This window comes from Culex quinquefasciatus, chromosome 2 (genome assembly GCF_015732765.1).
Source record: "Culex quinquefasciatus strain JHB chromosome 2, VPISU_Cqui_1.0_pri_paternal, whole genome shotgun sequence".
In the NCBI taxonomy this organism is placed as follows: Eukaryota; Metazoa; Arthropoda; class Insecta; order Diptera; family Culicidae; genus Culex; species Culex quinquefasciatus.
Genome location: NC_051862.1, coordinates 55634755 through 55659411, shown reverse-complemented (window position 1 = coordinate 55659411; position 24657 = coordinate 55634755). Strand labels below are relative to the sequence as shown.

The 24657-nt window shown below is 33.7% G+C and overlaps 1 protein-coding gene across 4 annotated transcripts in view; it reads left to right on the top strand.

Annotated features, from left to right (window-relative positions):
* The window catches only part of LOC6039660 (alpha-catulin), a 289120-nt gene that overhangs the window by 135249 nt on the left and 129214 nt on the right, over positions 1 to 24657 (top strand). The window contains exon 2 of one of the 4 annotated variants that reach the window (XM_038254984.1): positions 19012 to 19513. The exons of the other annotated variants lie outside the window; for them this stretch is intronic. Within the exon in view, the coding sequence (XP_038110912.1) occupies positions 19484 to 19513 (30 nt within the window). The 5' untranslated portion in view covers positions 19012 to 19483. The remainder of the gene's footprint in view (positions 1 to 19011; positions 19514 to 24657) is intronic. 4 annotated transcript variants of the gene reach the window in all.

The window sequence follows — 24657 nt, the reverse complement described above, 5'->3', positions numbered from 1 at the left end:
AATTTCATCCAAATCGGACCACCCCCTCCATTTTTGTACCCTCCCAAAAAATCGACTTTTTGGCGATTTTTGACCAAACCTCCTAGTTTCAAACGGCGATAGCTCAGGAACCACAAATCTTAGAAGGTCGGTCTTAGACTCAATTTTGAAGGAAATTGGACGTAGAATCCATTTCCGTGATCAAAATGTTGATTAATTTAATTTTTCTACCTGTATTGCGCAATTGAAAACTTTATACGGCCGTATCTCAAAACACCCCAACTTATTTTTTTTATTTGACCTCGCCATCGTGTTCCCCGGCCAATTTTACATAAGTATCACTTATCGACAGAAATGAATATGTTTCGTTCCAGAGATATCGAATTTTAAAGTTTAGTGTTTCGAGTATTCGCCGCATCACAGGCGGGCTGATCTATAACTGCTACCTGGTGTTCTGGGAGATGATTAATTTAATTTATATTTTTATAATTTTACGCAAATATTTTTCAAATGGCTAATAGGGAAATTCTCGTATGTTTGGCAGATTAAGTCCTCGCTCCTAGTTTCGTCCAATTTGCTCATTTTCACTATTCAAACAACAAATTTTGCAAAACTTTTGATAGAAACTTGCTTGTTCACTTCTTATTGAGCTATTTATCTCTCGATTTCAGTTGAAAACGCTTTTAATCAGCTGTAATTGAATGCCAAAGCGCTGATATGGCAACATTAGAGGAACGCTGGAATTAGATTCTGTTCCCCTACCTTGATCAATCTATTTTTGTGAAAGGAATATTTATTGGGTTATTTTGAATGCACCGTTTTTTACATGCTGCTAACCGTTTAAGAGTACCTCCGAGGCCATGGCCTTTATCATAAGCGGTAGCAAAATAGTGCCATTCAGCAAAAACCCCAAAACCTGCTGTATTGTTATTATTATTATTATTAAAGTTTATTATTGACACTTTACCATAATTTGGCAAATCTGATTTAAGGTTTAAAAGATTGATCATATTGAATCAATTTTTATATTGTGAGCCAGCTTCATTTGATTAAAAGATGATTTTGGTCAAGGTACATTTAATTTAAAAAAATCCTCATACGTGAGGACAGCAGCCGTTTTGTGTTCCAAGAATCCAAGAATGAAAGAAGAAAAAAAACTGTTGTTCGGACGGTGTCGAAATCATCTTAACTAAATTAGGGGAACTAGCCGCTTTGCAGCAGATCAAACTTTGTGATTTTCTTACATTTTTCAGTTTTATAATTTCCAGAAATCCTTTTCCTACTCCTTGTGATCGTCCTTCACTAGAGTACAACGTATCAGTAAATTTTATTCATTTTAATTCATATGTTTTACTCAATAATGTATCGTGCACTTATTGTTCAGTGTTACTAACAAGATAAATTGCATTTTCCTGCTCGCTTCGTCGGAATCCAATTCTGCCCTTTACTGTGTGTCGTTATTGCTCTGTCCTGTGGGTTAGCACAGAAATTCACTTAATTAATTTTTTTGAGCAAATAAACATTCGCAATTAACATTCCAACGCCCAAGGCTCCAAAAAAGTTGGAACGGTAACTTCAACTCGCTGGTTCTCGGGCCTAACTCTACCAATCAAGATGATTCTTCTTTTCAGTGATTTATTAGGATGTCTTGATGATTCTAGAGCTTTGCAGAACTTAATTTGATCAAATCTGTAATTTTTGCGATCGAAAACATCGTTCCAACTTTTTTTTTCGCGTGTAAAAAAAAAATCGCCTAAAATTCCGCGGAGGCAGTCTTTTTAAAAAAGGTGGAACGATGTTTTCGGTCGCAGAAATTACATATTTGTTCAAATTAAGTTCTGCAAAGCTCTAGAATCATCAAGACATCCTAACAAATCACTGGAAAGAAGAATCATTTTGATTGGTTGAGTTAGGCCCTAGAACCAGCGAGTTGAAGTTGCCGTTCCACCTTTTTTGGGAGGCTTGGGCGTCCGTGTAAGTTCGACATGCGTTGGGCGTTCCAGTGTTAAACTCCAGTTTCCTATAGTGTTATACAGTTATTTTTTGCCCAATTTGATAAAGATTATTTATGATGAAATATTATTTCAATAAATGACCAGGTAGCTGTTATTGATCAGCCCGCTTGTGTGCTTCTAGCAGATGCGGCGAATGAAGCTGATGTAGATAATCTCGAAAACACTAAACTTTAAAATTCGATATCTCTGGAACGAAACATATTCATTTCTGTCGATAAGTGATTCTTATGTAAAATTGGCCGGGGAACACGATGGTCAAAAAAATAAGTTGGGGTGTTTTGAGATACGGCCTTTTAAAGTTTTCAATTGCGCAATACAGGTAGAAAAAAAATTAATCAACATTTCGATCACGTAAATGGATTCTACGTCCAATTTCCTTCAAAATTGAGTCTAAGACTGACCTTCTAAGATTTATGGTTCCTGAGCTATCGCCGTTTGAAACTAGGAGGTTTGGTCAAAAATCGCCAAAAAGTCGATTTTTTGGGGAGGTACAAAAATGGAGGGGGTGGTCCGATTTGGATGAAATTCGGGATTCTTGCATGTTTTGATAGTATCAACAGCCCTGCCAAATTTGAGCAGGATCGGAGAGGGTAATTTTCAAATGCTGTTCCGCTTCAGATGGAATGACCCATAAGTAATTCTTAAATAAAAGTTTCCATAGAATTTTGATGGGCCAATTCATACAAAATGAAAATGGGAATGTCTTAAAATTAGTACATATGTTGATCAGGGAATTTCTGGATAAGGTTTTCCGTAAAACTTTGCTCTAAAGGGTAATTTTGGTCCCTGATCACGAATCCTAGGCCAATTTTTCAATATCTCGTGACAGTGGGCGATACGACCCCTTCATTTTTCTGAATTTTTACTAAGGCACGTTTTTCGTTTTTTCCTTCCTCACTGTGGTAAGGCTATAATCCTGCCCTAAAAATGAACTTTTTATTAAAAGCTCGAAGACCCACCTTCATGTATACATATCGGTTCAGAATCGAAAACTGAACAAATGTCTCTGTGTGTATGTGTGTGTATGTGTGTGTGTATGTGTGTGTGTATGTGTGTGTGTATGTGTGTGTGTATGTGTGTGTGTATGTGTGTGTGTATATGTGACCAAAATTCTCACTGAGTTTTCTCAGCACTTGCTGAACCGATTTTGACCAAATCAGTTGCAATCGACTTGGTAAAGGGTCCCATACATCGCTATTGAATTGTTTTAAGTTTCATTAACTAGTTCAAAAGTTATGTATAAAAAAGTGTTTTCACATATATCCGAATCTCATTTATATGCATGTAAACGATGTCCGGATCCATCATCCGACCCATCGTTGGTTAGGTTATCGAGAGACCTTTCCAACGAGTCCACAACATTGAAGTCCTGGCAACCCTGTCTCGAGTTATGACCACTTAAGTAATATTTATGTACTTTTTTGAAGCCGGATCTCAATTAAATTTATGCAAACGATGTCCGGATCCATGATCCGACCCATCGTTGGTTAGGAAATCGAAAATAATTTCCAACGAGTCCACAACATTGATAATCTGGCAACCCTGTCTCGAGTCATGACCACTTAAGTTATATCTGTGTACTTATTTTTCTGGATCTAATAAAATAGCTGCGATATGTGTCCAAACCACTCATTTTACCCATTGTTGGTAAAAAGTGAGGAAGGCATCAACCACATAGGTGGATTAAGTTAGTTTTTTAAGTCAAATTAAAAATAAAAACCAATTTTTCTTCAAAAAATAGTTTTCAAATCACTGCTTTTTTCCGTTACTCAAATGTTAAAAATTGAGATACATGTCATTTTATGGGAAATTTGATGTACTTTTCAAATCTTCAATAACCCAGAAGGGTCATGATTTCATCTGGAACAAAACTAATCATTTTTAAAATTTTGTGTTTATTGTAACTAAGCCGGGTTACTTTTTAGAGTGTAACAATGTTCTACAAAGTTGTAGAGCAGATAAAAACAAAATAATAACATTTACACATACGGTATTTGCACTATTCTTCACGAGTTTTTACAATTTAATGATTTTTTTGCTATTATCTCCAAAACTAAATTGTGTTCTTTTGATTTTTTTTGGTGCGTAAGAATGATCCTTTGAACGTAACAAACGTGGTTTGCGAACTGATTGTTTGTGGAGATCTTTCTAAAATAAAAAAAAAACAAGCTAGGTACTGTCGCTCATCACAAAAATACAAATACAATTTTAGTTAATGACAAAACCGAAAAAAAATAAACGAAAGTCCATTGGGAATTCAATTATCAGTGATAAATAATGGTGCAAATTATAATTTTATATATTTCCAAATTTGTTAATTTAAAAAAAATCAAATCAAAATTTTAAAATATAAAAAAATTACCTCTCCCAAGACAACATTACATAAAAATAAAGACTGCGTGACTCTATTAGGGTACATTCAAATACTACGTAACACATTTACTGATGAGAGCAGATTGACGGTTTTTGCCAATTTTGCTACTTTTTACGTATTTGCAAGAAAATTAAATTGCCTTCATAGAAAAATATCACAAACCTTGATAATTATTAAAAACGGCGTGTTTTCTAAAACAAACTATTCAGGAAATAATAGTCATCGCTAATTTCAAATGTGACTTATAGAAAATTTTCTCAACTTTCCAATGCTTTTAAGAACGAAATGATTTATCGAGAAATTTCAGACATAGATATTTCATTGGTTTTTGTTCTGAACTCCTTGATTATTATTTGGAAACTTTTAAATAACAGCTCTGGAAACTTGTCAAATTATTTGTTTTATGTGTCATTTATTCATCAAAATATGCAAAATAAGACAAGAAACAACTTTGTAGAAGGTTGCAAATCACTAAACATTTTGAAAATAATGTTTAAACTAATTCTTGAATATATGTGATTTATTCGGAAATTAAAAAATAAAACCGTAACAAAAGATATTTTTAAAATGAATTAAAAGATAATTACATTATTGTTGTGAACAAGTATTATGTATCTGCTCTGATTGAGTTGATACAACCAATATTTTTTGCAGATTTGAGATGGATAAGTTTATTATTGGATTTTTATGAATAAATATTAACGAGGAACATGGATACAAAAGATACAAAACATGATTTAAAATCGAAAATGTACTACAAATTACTGTTGCAAGCTTCAAAAGTCATATTCTTATGAGTATAAATTAAAGAAAAAATATATAATGTTTTTTTTCTGATGAAAATGCATTTAAAAGTAGGAGTAAAATTCGTGTGTTTTCACTCTGAATGTCGTCACTAACTTTTTTTTGGTTAAAACAAAAATTAAAAAGTGTTAAGAAAAAAAAAACCAAACAAAAACTTCCATTCCAAACAAGTTGAACGAAAGTCAAAGTATTTGTAAAATGAAAAGATAGGATTTATAAGACTTCTAAACATTGTTGATTCCTTGATCATTTTATACAAGAAAACTAAAAAAAACAATTCATACTCATGAAAAGTGTTTTTCCTTAAGCTTGCAACAGTAATTTGTAGTCCAATTTCGAGTATAAAACATGTTTTGTATGTAACTGGTAAATATTTGGTTAAGGAAATATGGTATTTTTCATAAAAATCTAAAACCCTTATCAATTTCAAACTTGCAAAAAATCGCGTTTATCAGCTAAATCCAAGCTGAATGAGAGCAGACGAGTGATATTTGTTTACGAAAATTATAAAACAATCTATTAGCTCTTTTTAATATATATTTTAATACGGTTTTATGATTTTCATTTCTAAATTAATCCCACTTTTTTTCCAAAACTCGGTTAAACTAAATTTAAAAAATGTTTAACGTGTTGCAACTTTCCACAAAGTTGTTTCTTGTTTGAAAATTAAAATTTTAAAACATTTGCAAAAAAAGATTTTTTTCTCACTTATATTTAAAACACACAGTGCAGGACATAGTTGAAGTTAAAAGCATTGTTATTACTTTTAAAATAATTGTTGATACTTAAAAAAATCATTATCAAAAAACAGTAATTAAAATGGGAATGTTTTGTATACCAAAGCTATGAATCTTAACTAATTAAGAACTTTTAAACAATCTTGTATGATTTTGTTTTTTTTTTATTTCTTATTTTTCTTTTAGTTAATTTATAATCTTTTTAAAATATTATCAAAAACGCTTATGTTTCAGCCAGAAGCAATTTTTTGGCAAAAGCAGAGCACGTCCTTTTTAACATATTTTGAAACAAAAAAGGCATATCATCATCACACATCCCTTTATTTGAATTTTCCACTCTAACGAGCGGACCCCAATTATTCAAAACAAAGCAAACTTCATCCAAAACCCCTTTATGCTCCGCCCAGTCATTTGCTCCATCAATCTTCCTCATTCACATCCGTTCGAAAACTTGTTTCTTCAAAATGAGCCAATTTTGTTTCACCGGCATCACAATGACCAGACTGATGTGACGACGTTCAAAAAACGAGCTTTTCGTCGGCATCATCATCATCATCTACCATTTTGAGTAGCTGGCATAGGTAAAAAGTTAAACCCGGTGTGTTAAGGTGAAGTTTTTGCTAGGACCGGTGAAAAGGCAACCAACTCTTCCAGACCACTTGAAACTGGTTAGTTGGGTATGGAAATTCACTAGTCATCACCAGGTTTTTCTTTCGAAAGAAAAAGTGACACTGCAAAGTATTCATTTTTTTCATTTTCAAGCAATTCCATGTCTGTTAATGTTCGAACAGTGCCCCTCAATGACGTCCTCTTATGCAGACGCATGTGTTTCCCCCGCACTGCAGAACGTTCCCGTTTTCCGGTTGCAGAAATTATCCACTTCAAAAATCAGGCAGACACTTGACTTGGTTTAGCACCCAGCTAGGTGTGCACACGTGGGTGGTGGGCGAAGAAACCGCATGAAAAGTTCAAACCTCCCTTGGCAGGGCAGGGAGTTTGCTTCAAACATTGCATGATGAAGTGCAGTTTTAATGTGCAAACATACGTACGTACGCTGGAAAACATAACTTTTTTCTAGCTTGTACTTGTGTGTTGTGCTCTTTTGGAGAAGTAGTGTTGGTGGTGGTGGCGATGGTGCTCGTAAAAGAGCAAGTGCTGAGTTACTTTTCAAAGTAGAGGTTGCGAAAGTATTTCTGAGCACTGTTATCATACCATTTCAGATTTCAGATTTTTTAAACACAAATTTATCAAAATTCTCATAATTATTCGAAAGAAATGTCAAAAAATTTCTATATGCACCAAAATTTGAGCCAACAATTTGTAAGCCGTCTGTTCTACACAACGAACAGAGACACTGGTCATTTTCGTGTAATTCTCCAATCCTACAAAGACTCCCCAAGAAACCCGATCGCAACATGGCTCGCAGTAATCTTCTGGCCAAATTCGTATGCAACAGCATGTCCAGACACGAGTCCACAAGTTCTTGGTCCACGTCGCACGTAGATGCCATTAAGGTCCGTCTGGACCATGGCAGTCTAGCAGTGGTAATTCCCCTGGTGGGGGGTGGTGGGTTTTGTTCCTCGCAAACGGACCTCCCAGTAGATGGGGCAAATATTTGCAGCCGTATCTTAATTCAATCTGAATGCCACATGGTTCCGACAACTTGAGGGGGAGGAGGTTTCAGTCTGAAGCAAAGTGATAGTGGGAGATCTCAGATTTAATTTAGGGGTTTGAAGCGTTTGTTGCACACGAAAAACAATAAAACTGAAATTGAAATTTAACATGTTCGCTTTAAATTTTTTGAATTTTATTTTGACATTTATTTGAAATAGTTTTTTTGAAAAAAAATGAGACCCTTGTTTTAAACTCAAAACTAACTAACATTTCGACTTGACGTACGTCGCTTTTTAACGTTCCGAAAAAATGCATTTTAATGTTTGACCTTGAATAAATAAAAACAAGAGCACGCGATGTAAACAATAAAAAAAACGTTTTGTTTGGTTGGCCATTCTGTGCATTGTCCTGAAGTTTGGAAGAATTTGGTTGCTGGAGCCCCGAGTTATAATTGAAAATTTTTACGGTAGTCTAACTTGTCCCTGTGTCAAACGCGTTCTGACCTGAAATCCCTTTGACCAATTGTCGCACTTACATTAACTTTCAGTCTGTGTCAAGATAGCACGACAAAATTGAAATTTCTTTCATATGAAAAGTGACAACAATGTACGGAGTTTTTTCGATTTTTATTGAAAATCTCAGGATTAAAATCGAATGTTGGGGATCTGTGAAAGTCATAATGTCAGGCATTGAGAGCTGCACAAAATTGCGTTTTTAACTCGATTTGGCCCCAATTGCACGTGCGACAAGTTAGCACGACAGCGAATATTTGTTCGTTTCTGAAAACAGTTATCTGTTGAATAGATTTGGTGGTGAAAATTTTGGTGATTTTTTAGTTAACTTTTTGTCACTAAAACTTGATTTGCAAAAATACATTATTTTTATTTATTTTTAATTTTCTGATATGTTTTAGAGGACATGCCAACTTTTCAGAAATTTCCAAGTTGTTCAAAAAATCTTTGACCAAGTTATAATTTTTTTAATCAATACTGATTATTTCAAAAATTGGAAATATTGGTCACAACACATTTTCAATTTCATATTTCGACGTAAAATCAATTTTGCAATCAAAACGTACTTTAGTAACATTTTGATAATGTGCACTGTTTTCAAGTTATAGCCATTTTTATGTAATTTATTGGAAAATAGTCGCAGTTTTTCATTTTTTAACAGTAGTGCACATGTTTGCCCACATTTGAAAAAACATATATTTTTAAAAGCTTAGAAATTTTTCTATATTTCGATTTTTCGGACTTTGTTGATACGACCCTTAGTTGCTGAAATATTGCAATTCAAAGGTTTAAAAACATGAAAATTGATGTTTTCTAAGTCTCACCCAATCAATCCGCCATTTTCTAATGTCTATATCTCAGCAACTAATGGTTTGATTTACAATGTTAAAATATGAAACATTCGTGAAATTTTCCGATCTTTTCGAAAACAATATTTTATTTTATTTTAAATCAAGACTGACATTTCAAAAGGGCCAAATATTCAACATTACGCCCTTTTTAAATGCTAATCTTGATTTTAAATGTTTTATATTTTAACATTGTAAATCAAACCATAAGTTGCTGAGACATAGACATTAGAAAATGGCGGGTTGATTGGGTGAGACTTAGAAAACATCAATTATCATGTTTTTAAACCATTGAATGGCAATATCTCAGTAACTATGGGTCGTATCAACAAAGTTAGAGAATTTTCTCAGCTTTTCGTAAAAAATATTTTTTTAACAGATCAGAAAATTTCACACTCTGAAAAATAATGTTAAAAATAGTGTGTTTGAATTGAATAAAGAGTGCCAAAAGGCTTATAAGAGAATTATGTTTTTGGAAAAAAATTAAATTTCATCCGATGAAATGATGATTTCCAAAGTCACAATAAGTTGCTTAAAATAGCCTAGAAGAGAATTCTAATAAAGCTTCATCCATAAAGTACGTCACGCTAAAATCAGCCAAAATTAACCCCCACTTTTCCTATACTTATAACATGCAATGTCATACTTGCTCAGACCCTCCTCCCTCCCCCTAAAAGCGTGACATACTTTATTGATGACGCATAATGACACAATTCTGGAGTTTTTTTGAAAAGGTCCAATAAACCAAATTTTAATTTTTTTGCTTTTTGGGTGTTTTTAGAACCGTCTTGAGTCGGGGTATTCAAAACACCCAAAAAGCAAAACAAGAAAATTTGGTTTATTGGACCTTTTAAAAAAAACTCCAGAATAAGTTATTTCAAAAGTTCATCCAAACAAACCATATTTTTCAAAAGATGGTAGCTCAACAACAACGAATGATTTTTAAAAAATCCGATTTTTACGAGAAAAACAATGTTTGAAAAATTTGAAATCTTGCTAATGATTGAATAGTCCAAAAAAAATTCCGTCGTGAAGCTGATAACTTTTCCTCCCGAGCATGGGTAAATAACAAGGAAAATGCGTAATAATACCTTTCTCTGGTATCAATACCAAATTTTGGTATTCCTGGACCCTTTAAAATTTGTCTTAAGGATTATGCAAGTGCAAAATGTGGTATCATACCAATTTAAGGTATTGTTTTGATATTGCAAAATTGCAGAATTTGTCAATTATCGAACACCACATTTTGGTATTCTTTTGGTATTACAGTATTTTATCAAATTCCTCTGAAACTATGGAAAATTTTTTACCAATTTTGACAAAATAATTAATTTTGCGCTAAAATGATGTCTCAAAGCGAATGCTTTCATTCAAAACCGGAAATTTCAAACTTGATTTTAAACATTTTTGATATACCCCCTACAGAAATGACTTGAAATTGTGGAAAATTTTCTAAGTCAGGATGGCACATTTTGGTATTATTTGAATATTGAAAGGTTTCATCAATTTTCTCTGAAACTATGGGAAATTTGTTAAAAAAATTTTACGAGTTAATTAATTTTGCGCTAAAATGACTTGAAACCCAATAATGTTGAAGATGATTTTAAAAATTAGTGTGATATACTAACTAATATTTTTTTCAAAAACGTTGAAATATCTCTAAGTCGGGATAACCAAATACTTTGAAAAACGAGTCAATCGACAGATTAATGAATTTTGGTGAATTTCAATTCAGTTTCATTTTAATAATACTTATTTTTCAATCTTGTTATTTTTCAGAAGCTTCAAGAACTTCAAGCACAGGCCGTTCATCAATGACAAATGCATTCGGTGTGGTGAAAATATCACTAATAACAACATGGAATCATCAGGTGAGTAGATTTGGCTGTTGCATATGAATAATTTCCGTTTTTCACTAACTGCAACTGCTGCACTAAAAATGGTATGAAAATACCAAATTTTGGTATTACTTGTTCAAATACCAGCGACCATAATGTGCTCTTGGTTGCCCAGTAATAGATGGTAAAATACCATGAAATCATACCAAAATCATGTATGTGAAAGACCACAGAAATACCAAAATATGATTTTCCAAGGGCGCGGGAATACCTAAAAATAAAACCATGGCAATACCAAGTTTTGGTATTCAAGCAATGTTCAAAAATCCAGAAGACCTCATCTTGGTATTGAAATGGTTTTATTTTGAGGTATTATTTTACCCTTGGAATAACATGGTTTGGTATTGTTGTGCCCTTACACATACAAGATTTTGGTATGATTTCATGGTATTTTACCATCTATTACTGGGCAACCAAGGGCACATTTTGGTCGCTGTTATTTGCCCAAGTAATACCAAAATTAGGTATTCCCGTGTTATTTACCCCTGCTCGGGCTGTCATCCTCGAATGAGGAAAAGGCCTACTTTTCTTTACCAAAAACAACAGAATCGAATACTAACACTTTTAAAAACAAATGCTGAAAAGTTCTACTTTTCAGCACTGAAAAGTAGAACTTTTCAACATTTGTTTAGAATATTATACTTTTCAACATTGTTTTGAAATAAACGGTTAATTGACTAAATACATGGTCATTTGCCGTATGATTACATTCAAAGGGTGATTTAAGGAATTGCAAAAAAAAGTTGTTTGTAACTCTTTGCAAAACTCGATTTTGTCAGCACTCGTCGTATTTATCCAACTCGATGAACCTCGTTGGATACGACTGTACGACTCGTGCTGAAAAAAGCATTTTTTGCAACATGTTTCATGAACTCCTTTTTTAATCTTTTTCAAATATAAGGCTTGATTTAAATATTTTGAAAATATATATTTTTTTTCGGATGGATCAGAATTTTTTACAAAAGATTCGATTTTAACATTGAAAATCTGACGAATGGTTGTCGAGCTATCATCATGATTCGAAGTCCGGACACTTAGTAGCATATCATCTTTGTTATGAATGTAGAAAGGCGTCATCCATAAAGTATGTCACGCTCTAAGGGGTAAATTTTGGCTGATTTTAGCGTGACGTACTTTATGGATGAAGCCAAATAACAGGATGTACTATTAACAATCAATTCTATGAATATGCAGTAGGGTGTCAAGAAAAAAATGGAAAATAGTAAGAGATACCTCTGGCTCGATTTTTTTGATAAAATTTTGTTACTGTGCCAATTTTTAGCCAAAAAATGTGTTGGTTAAAGCAAAATGTTCAAAATTCCGACAAAAGGTGGCAATAAATGTGTCGGCTCATTGCCAAGTGTAAGATTCTTATTTAAAATTTTATGACAAACAACTTTGTCGATGATTGCAAAACGATCCGAGTTACCCCTGATGAGTTTTTAACGATTTGAAGAGGACGTTTTTGTATGGAAAGATTTTTTTCATTAACTTTAACGATCTATAGCGACAAACCCAATAGATTTCGCTCATAGCTTTCACAGTTACTCTTTTTTTGCCTCATAAATCGAATCAGTGGGTATCCCTAAGGTAACTTTTTGGATGACACTTTAGAAAACCTATTGTTATTATTTTCTAATCATTGCAAGGCTGTATCTCAGCGACTGATTGCCAGGTTTTGAAAATCCAACTGAAAACATTGAAACTCCTACAACTTTACTCGAGACACTGACTCAATTAAAAAAATCCTTCATAAGGTTATTTTCGAATATTTACGTACCATTTTTATATGGACTGCTGTCAAAATTGTATGGGTGGACCATTGACACAAAATGGCTTCATTGGTCATAGGTGGGTGGCGCAAAAGGGTGCTCAAATTGACGAACCAAGCACGGTTTCTCCACTAAACCTGATTAGGGCTATTGATAAATTAAATTTTGACCAAATTTTTACCAGAATATCCCATTATTCATCATCACCTCATCAAGCTTCATAGTGATTGCTGAGTATCCAAACTACTGCTCAAACCAAGTCAACGACAGTACAGCCGCTCCACAGACGAATCCTAAACCGGAAAGGAATGTACCTTGCCTGGGTACTCCTTCTGCTAGGTGAGGAAACAGTTTATGCCGCACCACCTCTTCCCAATGGTGTGTACTGCGAACGTGATGGCAGTTGGTACCTCACAAAAGTGACCGTAACTGTGAGGGATAAGCTGCTAATGAACCAAGGATAACACATCAGCTTCTCTATGGCTGGAGTCTGTCCAGGAAGTTTGATCTTTGCGATGGATGAGTTTTGTGGAATTTTATATGACGGATCGTAGATTAATATTGCTTGTTCTTGCTAAAAAGTTGATCTTTGTTCAACATACTATCTAATCTAATCTAATCTAACACAAACGCAGCCAGTCCGATGAAAGCATGCTGGAAAGTCTTGTGATTAGATTACGCCCCAAGCACTTTTCTTGTCATTATTAATAATTATAGTACATCCGAGAACACCCGAAAATGTATTACAAAAATTAAAGCGGCCAGCCCTACTGCGTTGTGTTTACCGCAGAGAGGATTCTGAGAACGGATCACATTTCACAGAATCTACAGGGGAGGAAGGATGCGTGGACATACCGTACCAAACGCTCCAATGTCATGTTTCATGTGTGTTATATAGTAGTTATTTATGTTAAGATAAATAAAATATATAGATAATATATCAATTGTAGTTTTACAAATTACCTTGATTTTTCCTGAAAAAGAATGTTAATTAAAAGAAAAAGTAGAAGGGAAACGAAGGAAGAGTCATTAAATACTTGATCGTAAGCGTTAAATTAAAAGACCAGTTAAATATTATTTGAAATTAGCTAAACCTTTTCTTAAAATAAATTGCATTAAGTAAAAAAATAACTTGTTCTGAACTTTGTTTGATTTTGACGATTTTTTTTTGATTGACGCAATGCAAAGAAAAAAATGTCGAGGAAATAGGGTAGCAAATATAAATTATTGCAACAAAAAATAAAACATTAATCCGGCAGCACTGTCGACTCCTGCGTCACCCCCAACAGCATTAACCGTCAGCAGTCTCCCCGTTAGCTTCTCTCTCCAGGCAATCATCATCCCCGCTCGCAATGATTCCAATGATGACACAGCCGCTCTCGCTCTTGGAAGCGGGAGCGTGTCTGCCAACACCACACACGCGATCACGAACACTATCGGGCCGGCAAGAGCGCACGAACACAACTACAGTTTTTCTCTCGGTTTTTCTCAACTCTTTCGTTCCCTAATCGAAGCAAACGACGCCGCTAAAATTGGCAAATCTGGTACAAAATCGTCGCAAAACCCGCATTTTCACGGTTCCCCGACCGATAACCGACCAAAACACGATCAACGTGACAACACTCGGAACATGGTCAATCGAAAGAACCCGGACGATCCACAAAAATGAGAAAAAAGGCGAAAAATTTAACAAAAAACACGGACGCCAAGCAGAACGAACTGCTCCCGATGACGGCTTCGAATGAACTCTTCTGATCTTTGTTCAACATACTATCTTTGCATAAATTACCACTTTTTAAGCTCGATGAACAAATTTGTACTTTCAAAACTGGTTCTGGATTATCTTCACACAACGAACTTATCCCAAACTCTTTCCCATCGTATAGACTCCAAAGCGTATCTCCTTTGTACCGCTTCTAAAATATTACAAAGTCTTTAAGATAATCACTCTTCCAACAGGCACTTTTCCCAGCGTTCCAAAGTAAAGCTCCATCCATCATTGGAATTTTCCTCGCCCCCAAAAAGAAGGAGGACCAAGCCAGACACAGTCAGCTCCTGGATCGAGCCGAGAAATTTTTAATTTACCCTTCTCCCCCCACTCTTTTCCCCACATTGTAACCACACTTTCCATCCCCATTTCCTCAAACAAGCTGAAAAGCGAAAACTTTTTCACCACCAGCCCCTCGAGGGAGTGTCGGTTGGTAGCTTTCTGTTAAAATGGAAATATAATTTTCACATCACAGAGCTTTTGCTCAGAGTGTGTGTGTGTGTGAGGGGGGATGAGGGTGTGGATAAGTGTTTAATCCTGGGGATCCATTTGACTCTGCCATTGGCTGGATGGCTGGCTGGGTGGAAAATCCTGGATGGAAGGACACATGGAAATAGAGGGTAGGAGGAGGAGAAGCGGGGTTGGTGAAACATTCTTCACTCGAGCGTAAGAATTTTGCAGCTCAAATCATTGTCGCGCGCGCTTTCCGTCGTCATCGTCTTGGGTTGTTGCAACGGAGTGGGATGAGGATTTAAGAGAGTGGGTGGTTTTAGGGGATCGGAGTTATTATTTTAAAATTGACACTAACTAACACTAACTGTTTTGGAATCGGGATGATGGCAGCTATCCATTGTAATTATAGTTACATGATAATTTTCACAAAAGTACGTATTTTTCTTGTACAGTCCAGACTCGATTATCCGAAAAAAAATTCACTTCGGCTAATCGAAACTTCGGATTCGAAAAAAAAAGTTTTTTCGTTGCCTAATTTTTTATTGTTGAGCTTAAGTATGACCCCAAAACTACGTTAAAGTGATTTAAAACTTTTAAATCCAAGATGGCGGCCAATATGGCGGTGTTGAAATATTGAAAAAATGCATTTTATTATTTAATAATGTTTAAAACAAGAAAAAGAAAAAAAATGTTCGTGATTCAATTATCCGAAATCTAATGCAAACCTTCGGATAATTGAACTTAGAATAATCGAAACTTCGGATAATCGAAACTGGACTGTATTGTGAAAATGCATTTTTTTTTTATTCTAACAAAACTTCAAAATATTTGCTATTGAAATATAGGTATCAAATTATCTAATATAGGTATCAAATGATTGGGATTTTAAATACATTTCGAATGGCATACATTTTTTTTTTTGAAAATACTGAAAAAAATTCAATACTACGTATTTTTGAAAACATACTCAAAAGATCAGTTTTTTGCAATATTGGTATCAAATGATAAAGATTTTTTCATACATTTCGAATTTTGTAACATTCTTTTTGATTATATTCAACATTTTCACAAAACTATATATTTTCAAAAAAATACTCAAAATTTAAGTTTTTTTTTCAATATGGGTATGAAATGATCGGTACTTTTTCATACATTTGGAATGCAATAACAAAAAATGTGTTGAAAAAACTCAAAATTTTCACAAAACTACGTATTTTTGAAAAAAAAAATACTCAAAATTTCAGTTTTTCACAATATGGGTATCAAATGATCGGAATTTTTTCATACATTTCGAATTCGTTTTTGAAAATATTCAAAATTTTCAGAAAACTACGTCTTAACGAAAAACAAAAACACTCAAAATTTCGGTTGGGTAGCAAATGATTGGAAATTTTTCAAACACTTTTAGTGTAATAAATTTTTCAACTTAAAAAATGAGTTTTTATTTTAAAATACGTAGTTTTGTGTTTTTTTTAGTATTTTCCATAAAAATTGTTATAGTTTCAAAATTTATTAAAATATATCGATCATTTGATACCCATACTGTGGAATACTGAAATTTTGAGCAATTTTCGAAAATACGTAGTTTTGCGAAAAAAAGGGTATAATCAAAACATTATGTGTCACAGCTTTCGAAATGTATTAAAAAATCCCGATCGTTTGGTTTTTTCATATTCTAACTAAAAACACAAAATATTTGCTTTTGAAAGATAGGTATAAAATGATTGAGATTTTCCATACATTTCGAACGTAATACATTTTTTTTGAAAATACTGAAACTTTTTACAAAACTACATATTTTCGAAAACATACTCAAAATATCAGTTTATTGCGATATTGGTATCAAATGATAGGGATTTTTGAATACATTTCGAATTTTGTTTTTTTTTTTTTATACTCAACATTTTCACGAAACTACTTTCTTTTCAAAAAAAGACTCAAAATTTAAGTTTTTTGCAATATGGGTATGAAATGATAGGTACTTTTTCATACATTTGGAATGTAATAACAAAAATTTTGTTGAAAAAACTCAAAATTTTCACAAAACTACGTATTTTTGAAAAAAAAATACTCATAATTTCAGTTTTTCACAATATGGTTATCAAATGATCGGAATGTTTTCATTCATTTCGCATGCAATAATATTCGTTTTTGAAAGAACCAAAATTTTCAGAAAACTACGTCTTTACAAAAAAAAACACTCAAAATTTCAGTTGAGTAACAAACGATCGGAAATTTTTCAAACATTTTTAGTGCAATAAATTTTTAAACTTATAAAATTGAGTTTTTTTTTCGTTTTTTCGTAGTTTTGTAATTTTTTAAAATATTTTCCATAAAAATTGTTATAGTTTCGAAATTTATTCAAATTTCTCGATCATTTGATACCCATATTGCGGAAAACTGAAATTTCGAGCATTTTTTGAAAATACGTAGTTTTGCGAAAAAAAAATGTATTTTCAAAACATTTTGTGTCACTTTCGAAATGTATTAAAAAATCCCTATCGTTTGTAAAAACTGAAATTTTGAGTGTTTTTTTTTTTTCAAAAATATGTAGTTTCGTGAAATATTTTAATATTTTCAAATATGTAGTTTCGTGAAAATAAATAGAAAAATATATTTCATTAAAAACTCTAAAATATTCAGATTTTTATCAACAAAAAAATCCTCTAATGGTTAAAAGTGGAAACGGTACATTTTATCAAGAATATGTTAAATTGATTTAGAAAGATTGTTGAATACATTTTCAATATTTTTGGAAAAACTTTTAAATTTTCACGTTATTTACCGATGGTCCCTAACAAGGTTGCCAGATAAATCGGAGAATGCCAAATTTACTAAGTGTCAGCTAAAACAAATATTTAGTTTTATACACGCAAAATCCATATAACACAGATCTGTGTAAAATTTGACACAGATCGCCCAGAACCTGGAATACACAGAATCTGTGTAGAAGCTTTGTACACAGATCTGTGTACAACCGTTGTCTGTCAAATTTGTGTAATTTTTTAATCGACAATCTGTGTAAAATTTTACACAGATCTGGGTAATATTTTACACAGATTCTGGGTACAAAATTGCATTCATTTCTTCTTTTAAACTAGGAATTTATATTAAAATGGAAAGAAAAAGGAACATGTTGCCATGATTTATTATTTCAAGTTTCTCTTATACATTTCATTAACTAAATATAAGGCTATAATCTATTTTAAAAAAGTGCTTCACCGTCACAAAATCGACCTGATAAATGTACTCCTGTCGTAGAGCAGCTTCCACGGGAGATAGTGCCGCTGACCTTGAAGCACCAGGTTTTCCAGTTCGGAGATGTTCCGAGGTGGTAAATTCAGGCGGAATCGGCGTGCATGCAAGACGATCAACGGGAGCATTATAAATTTTCGAGTAATTCTAAAATACAGCAAACAAAGATAGGTTAGAATTGATGGCCACATTGCCAACTAATAAAACTTACATTTCTCTGCAATGGGGCCAATTCCAGTTCAATTACGATGCAACAACTGGTCATTTCGTCAAAAAAGTCTGAAATAGGAAAACATTTTTAAAAATATTACAATTTAAACAACCAGAAGAGAAAAAATCTTACCAGGTTTCGTCAATGTTGCAGGAAAACGCCATCTTATCTTTTTCACCCAGATTTGAAAGGAAGGCTGATCGAAAATCTGTGTAACTTTTTACACAGATCTGTGTAAAGAAATTACCCACTTTTGAAAGCCGGAACTGTTCCACAACCTGTGTAATTTTTTAACACAGATCTGTGTTATCTGGATTTTGCGTGTACTTGATTTTGACAGGTATCGACTGATTTTACATTGCCTATTTTGATCATATTTTTGATTCAAACGTTTAATAAAGTTTAATAAAAATTGAAAAATCTTGTAAATATGTATTATGAAAAGGAAAATCGATTAAACCAACCTGACCTGGCAACCCTGCCAAAACGAAAAGATTCAAGTAGGTGAAATTGGATTGATACAGCCTTCGGTTAGCGATCACTAGTTTAAATAAAACATTTTTTTTTACTATTTCGGAGAATCCGGTTAAGATAAATATCTAAGATCTTAGAAAGAGATCTTACACTATCCACAGGAAGTAAAACCTTCCCATAACACGTAACGATCGTCTTTCCTTCTTTTGCAAGTGCATTAAATCAAAATTCGCTCGCTCGACGTATCGCTCAAAAACTATGCGCAGCGCGATATTAAAAGCCATTACTCTTTTCCAGCAATTTTCCCAAATCCCCCCCGGGAGGAAAAGGATTTCCACAGCGTCGTTAAAATTTGCGCCTCCTCAAAATGGAGTTTTCCTCTTGAATTTCTCCTTGTCAACGGGCGCGAGCCGCGGGGAAATTTATCACCGAAAATAGATTCCATCGTGGTAGGATTTCGGGGATTTCGGTGGCAGGATGTAAATACGAGTGGGAATTTTCCCCACCCGGAAGTAAAGGAAAAACTGTGCCAGTGTGTGTGGGTGTGATTTTCTGCTGACAGGAAGTGGTCACGACGTTGGTGACGGTTATTTGGATGGAACGTTTCGGCGCCAAAACGGGACGAAGAAGGTGAAAATTTCCATCGGACACAAAGTGTTGTTTAGTGGGTGGAAAACAACCGGAAAGCAACCAGCAGCAGCAGCAGCAGCAGCAGCAGCAGTGTGAATGTCCGGAGAGGAAACGTGAAAATTGTCACCACGCGAGGAAAATGGCCACGACTTATGGCGATCCGGGACAGGTAATTGCTATTATTGTGAATTTCCTTTGTTTTCTTGTTATCAATTTTCTTCAAGTTTCTTCAAAATACTTTACATTTTTTTTTTTTTTTTCAAAATAGACTAAGAAGTTTAAAGATCAACCCAGATTTCACCCAATTCATTACGCTCACGACACAACAACTGCCAATTTCAGTCATCGACCTTGTTAACATTTTCACTTCCCAACTTGAGAGTGGAAAACTTTCCACAACAAGCAACACGATGATCTCGGCTCTCCCAAAACGTAGAGTGACAACTTTGGGTACGGACACCAGCTGCTGCCGAGGTTTCCCCAATAATGAACCGTCCTTCTTCAAAAAGTTGGACCGAATTGGAGCGCTCTCGAGCTTTCGAAAAAGCTACACAAGAGCAAAAATGGCAGCTAGGATAAATAAAAGATTATAAAAAACTACTTCAACTGTAAGAAACAGAAAATTGGTTTCCTCTATGAAGACTTCCTTTTTGGCTGTTTTTTTTTTCTTTGCTGGGAGACAATCCTTTCGTGAGGATGCCATCTAGCAGTGCTGTACCATGGCACTGACTTGCGTACACTGACTGACTTGCGCATAAACACTGACATCTTATTGTGGCTGGATAATGCTCTGGGATCGCGCTCCCCGTCTATATTGGCTGCCATGAAGTATCAAAAAAGGAACCTCAATTAATTGGATTGGGAAGAAGAAAATTGATGTTACTTTCATAAACTTTAAGCTCAACTAAAGGTAACTTTAACAACATTAAAAATATTTAATTTTTATTAGAATACATAAATGTTTGTTTTGATTTTGAAAATTGCCTTTCCATTTAAATATTTACAGTTTGAATTATTTTATTTAAGACAAAAGATCCTCACGTACACAGTACACAGAAAAAAATCAATTCGCGTAATCGTGAATTAAGTTCGCGAATGTGAGAACCACGAAGGAATTTATTAATGAGTATGGTGCATTTGCACTATAAACGTGCATATACTCCTTCGTGGTTCTCGCATTCTTGAATTTAATTCACGATTTCGAGAATTGATTTTTTTCCGTGTAACAATTGTGCTACCAACAATAGTAAATTTTTACCAAAACCAAAATATATATAAAAAGTGCACGTCCTTCTGTGGTCCCCAAAGTTCATGCTACCTCTCGAGTTGCACGAGCGTAGTCGTGTTTGTAAATGTGTGTAGGCCAGTAAAATTTTCCATTGAAAAAAAACAACCGAAGGCAGACTTTTCAAAATACATTTTTAAACGCTCTCATTTTTTAATATTTTTTATCTAGATTCAATCATGTAAATAGCATTTTTATTTTATTAATTTTTGCTTAGAACAATGCAACGTCATCATTTGAAATCCGAACACTTAGTATCATACCATTTTTGTTATAGCTGGCAAAAAATCATGTAATAAGTTGGAAATGTACAAATATCACTAGATTGTAGTATAAACAGTCAGTTTTAAGAGAATGCATGTAAAATATGTTTTTTTCTAACAAATTTCCATCAGAATTTTAAAACTAAAATGACTTGTTGTGCTTTGAATCCTGGACACTTATAAAAGCTGATTCGAAATCCGGACACTCGATTTTGCGTATGAATCGCACAAATTCGGACTGAAATGTTAGTGAATGGCAGTATTTAGTTCTCAAATAATCTCTTAACACCAAAACAATCGATATTTTACACAAAAATTTGCTAGAACTTTCCGAAATCAAAACCATATATTTCTGCTTTCCCTTCGCGGTGCTTTGGATGACTATGAAATATTTCATTGAAATGTTTCACATTTTTGGTCAACTTATAATGTTATTTTATTTATTTTTTTGGCATCAACTAGAGTGTTCAAACAAATTTTAAATTAAAGTTGATGTTAGAATTCATCAAATAACACAGTTTTGACATTCATAATGCCAGCTTACATCCAAAATTTCAGTAAAATTCAAATGATGTTTGCACTTACCATAACATGCTTGACATGATTAAAAACGCAAGGGTATACATTTTAAATTGATTTCAGGTATCAAAAACACACAAAAACTTTAAATTAAACTTGTACCAGTCTTAAACACAATTTTATTTAAAGTTTTTGTCTTCAGCTATGGTCAAGGTCGGACTCAAACAAATCTAACATATGTAACCGATGGCAGTTCCTGACCCAATCGTTATTGAGGCTCTGTTTGTTTCGCGATAAATATATGTGCTAAAATGCAGGAAAATGCTTCAGCTATTGGGCGGAGCTTCACTACTCCCACTCGCTAGGGCAAATAAAAGCCAAGACATCCTAGCAGTACGCAGCCAGTTCCTTACCCCCACGATTGCTACCCCACTAGAACGAGACTACAGGCGTTGGTAGCCGATTGGTAGCAGCAGATGACAGGTGCCTGGTAGATGACTTGGGAGGTCCAGAATCGGGATTCGTCCTAATTGCCCGGAAGACCCGTAACCGAACAGACTGACAGTGCCTGAGTCAGTCGGATAGCAGGTAACTTTCCAAAGCCGTAAACCCAGTGCCAACCTAACCTTACCGTGTCCTTTAGAAGGACCTCTCAACCTTTGTTTAAGGTTCATCCCGGATGCCCCGGAGGCGCTCGACTACGGGCAATGTTCCGGCCAAACGCCAAAATCGGCCGAAGTCCCGATCCGTCAACACAGAGCCCAGGACAACCGGATAGGTCCACGCAGCGCGCGAGGAGAACCGCTACCAAACCCTAGGATGCAGATCCAAGACCTGTGATTTCCTGTATCCGTCAAAGTTGGTGTGGATAAGCGTGCCGACCTTGAGGTGTTTTTGTAGAGTCCCTGTAGTGAGGAAGGTCTCGACTAACCATTCGTTATAAATATCAATCCAAGATGCAATTGTAAACATTTTTAAAATATTAAAAATTCATGGAAATATTGCGTTGTCCATTTTAAATAAGTGGTCCCACAACAATGTTTTTAAAGAAACCTGAAAGTTCTCAATTTGATTAAAAAAACGAAATTTTATTCAATCATATAATATATTTCATCTTTGATAGATAGCATTCGATTGATAGTTACATTCGATTGATTTTGATATGCGAAATTTTTTGTGTGTTCTATTAAATAATTTATTTAATGTTAAGTGTTTTAAATAGTAATTCGACTCTAAAATTTATTTCAAAAAAAAATATGATCCTAATGGAAAGTTTTTTTTATGATAACATCGCACTTTTTATTTATTTAATCAAAGGGGTTGAATCAAATTTTATTTTTGAAGACTGTTTGCATAAACCACTCCAAATATAATGAAATTGATTAGTGTGAATAAGCCTCATATTTTGTTGTTGTAATTTCTAATACGTTTATAATCATAGTTCATTATTTTTATTTATTTTTGTTTTGTAATTATACAAGGTTATTTTTAGAGTTTACAATTTTCTAGAAAGAGAAAATTCTAAAAAAGCTGATTTTTTTTGTAAAAAAAAAGAAAAAACGACATTAGACGGTTGACGAAAAAATATTTCAAAATGTTACTATTTCGCTTCTTTTTATTTTACTTTTCATTATCTCTCGTAGCCGTAGGTGACCTGAAACGAACATGATAAACATCACACTATTAAAAAATAACCTTAAAAAGTTAAATAAAAACACGGGATTTAAAAATGTTTTTTTTTTGTATTAAATTACCAAATGACCCTTCTGAGTTTCAGAAGATTCATAAATACATTTTATTTCCCTTCTAATGTCATGTCGCATGATTTTTAAAGATTTTTCAGTAAGCTGATTGTACGTATTTGATGGCCACAAATACGTACAATTTTGCATGCAAAGTTTCTTTGGCCCGAAATGTCAAAATCATCCAAATTTGAGGTTGCAGTTTTTTTTTTGAAAAACGTTTCTTAGTTTAAAAAAAAAAACTTGAATATTGAAGGGGTCGTTCAGCCCCACCGTCTCGAGATATCAAAAATTTTACTTCGGATTCGTAATCAGGCACCAAAATTACCCTTATAGCAAATTTTCCACGGATATAAAAATTGAGTTGAATTGAGTCAACTTTTTCCAATTTCGTGTAAGTTGGTGGAAAATAACCCAGTTTTAAAATTGAAAATTGCTTAGAAGCTTTTATGTTTTATATTTCAAAAACACTGGTAACTAATATGTTTTGCAACTCCCTTGTTAAACTAACTACTAACTTTACCTGGTATTCTGGAATGAGAAACGGCATACTTTTAATCGTCAAAAATACTAGTGCTAAAATGTACCCTTCAGAATCCATTTGAGTGCAGAAAAGTTCAACATTTTAGCACTGGTATCGGAAAGTAAATTTTTTCGATAGTGTTTTGGAATTTGACGCTTATCTTGATGGCAAATAACATTCAAACAGCCAAACAGTTTTTTTTTTCAGTGTTGCAAAAAAATCTTTTCAACTCGTTGCCAAACCTTTAAAAATAGTAGTTTATGCAACAAGTTGCAAAAAGAGGATGTTTTCAGCACGAGTCGTACATTTATCCAACGAGGTTCACCGAGAGTGCTGAAAAAATCAAGTTTTGCAACGAGTTCCATACAACATTTTTTGCAATTCCAAAAAAACACACACTGAGTGAAATTTTACGTAAAATTTTCATGTATTTTGTCAATAAATCATTTAAATCAAAAAAATGTTAAAAAATGTTATTTTTCGAAACCCATTTGAATGCTGAAAAGTAGAACTTTTCAGTATTTATTTTGAAAAGTGTTGCTTTTCGATTCCGTTATTTTTGGTACAGAAAAGTAGGCTATTTCGTCGTTCAAAAATGACAGGAAAAGTAAGTAATTTCACGACGGAATTGCAAAAATATTATTTTTGCAATTTCATCATGAAATGAATTACTTTTTCCAAGACTTTTCTATCATTCTTAAACGGCCTATTTTTCTTTACCAAAAATAACAGAATACGAGTGCCGAAAAATCCTACTTTTCACCACTGAAATGGGTGCTAAAAAGTTAAACTTTTCCGCACTAGTATCAAAAAGTGAAATTTTTCAATATTTTGTTTTGTTTTGAGCGGTGAATTTTCTTAACACATCGATGTTTGACATTAAATTCCATTGAAAAAGCGTTTTTCAGAATTTGCAAAAAAAATTGTAAGCAATGTTCAACTCGTGCTGAAAAAATCTTCTTTAAGCAACGTGTTGCATAA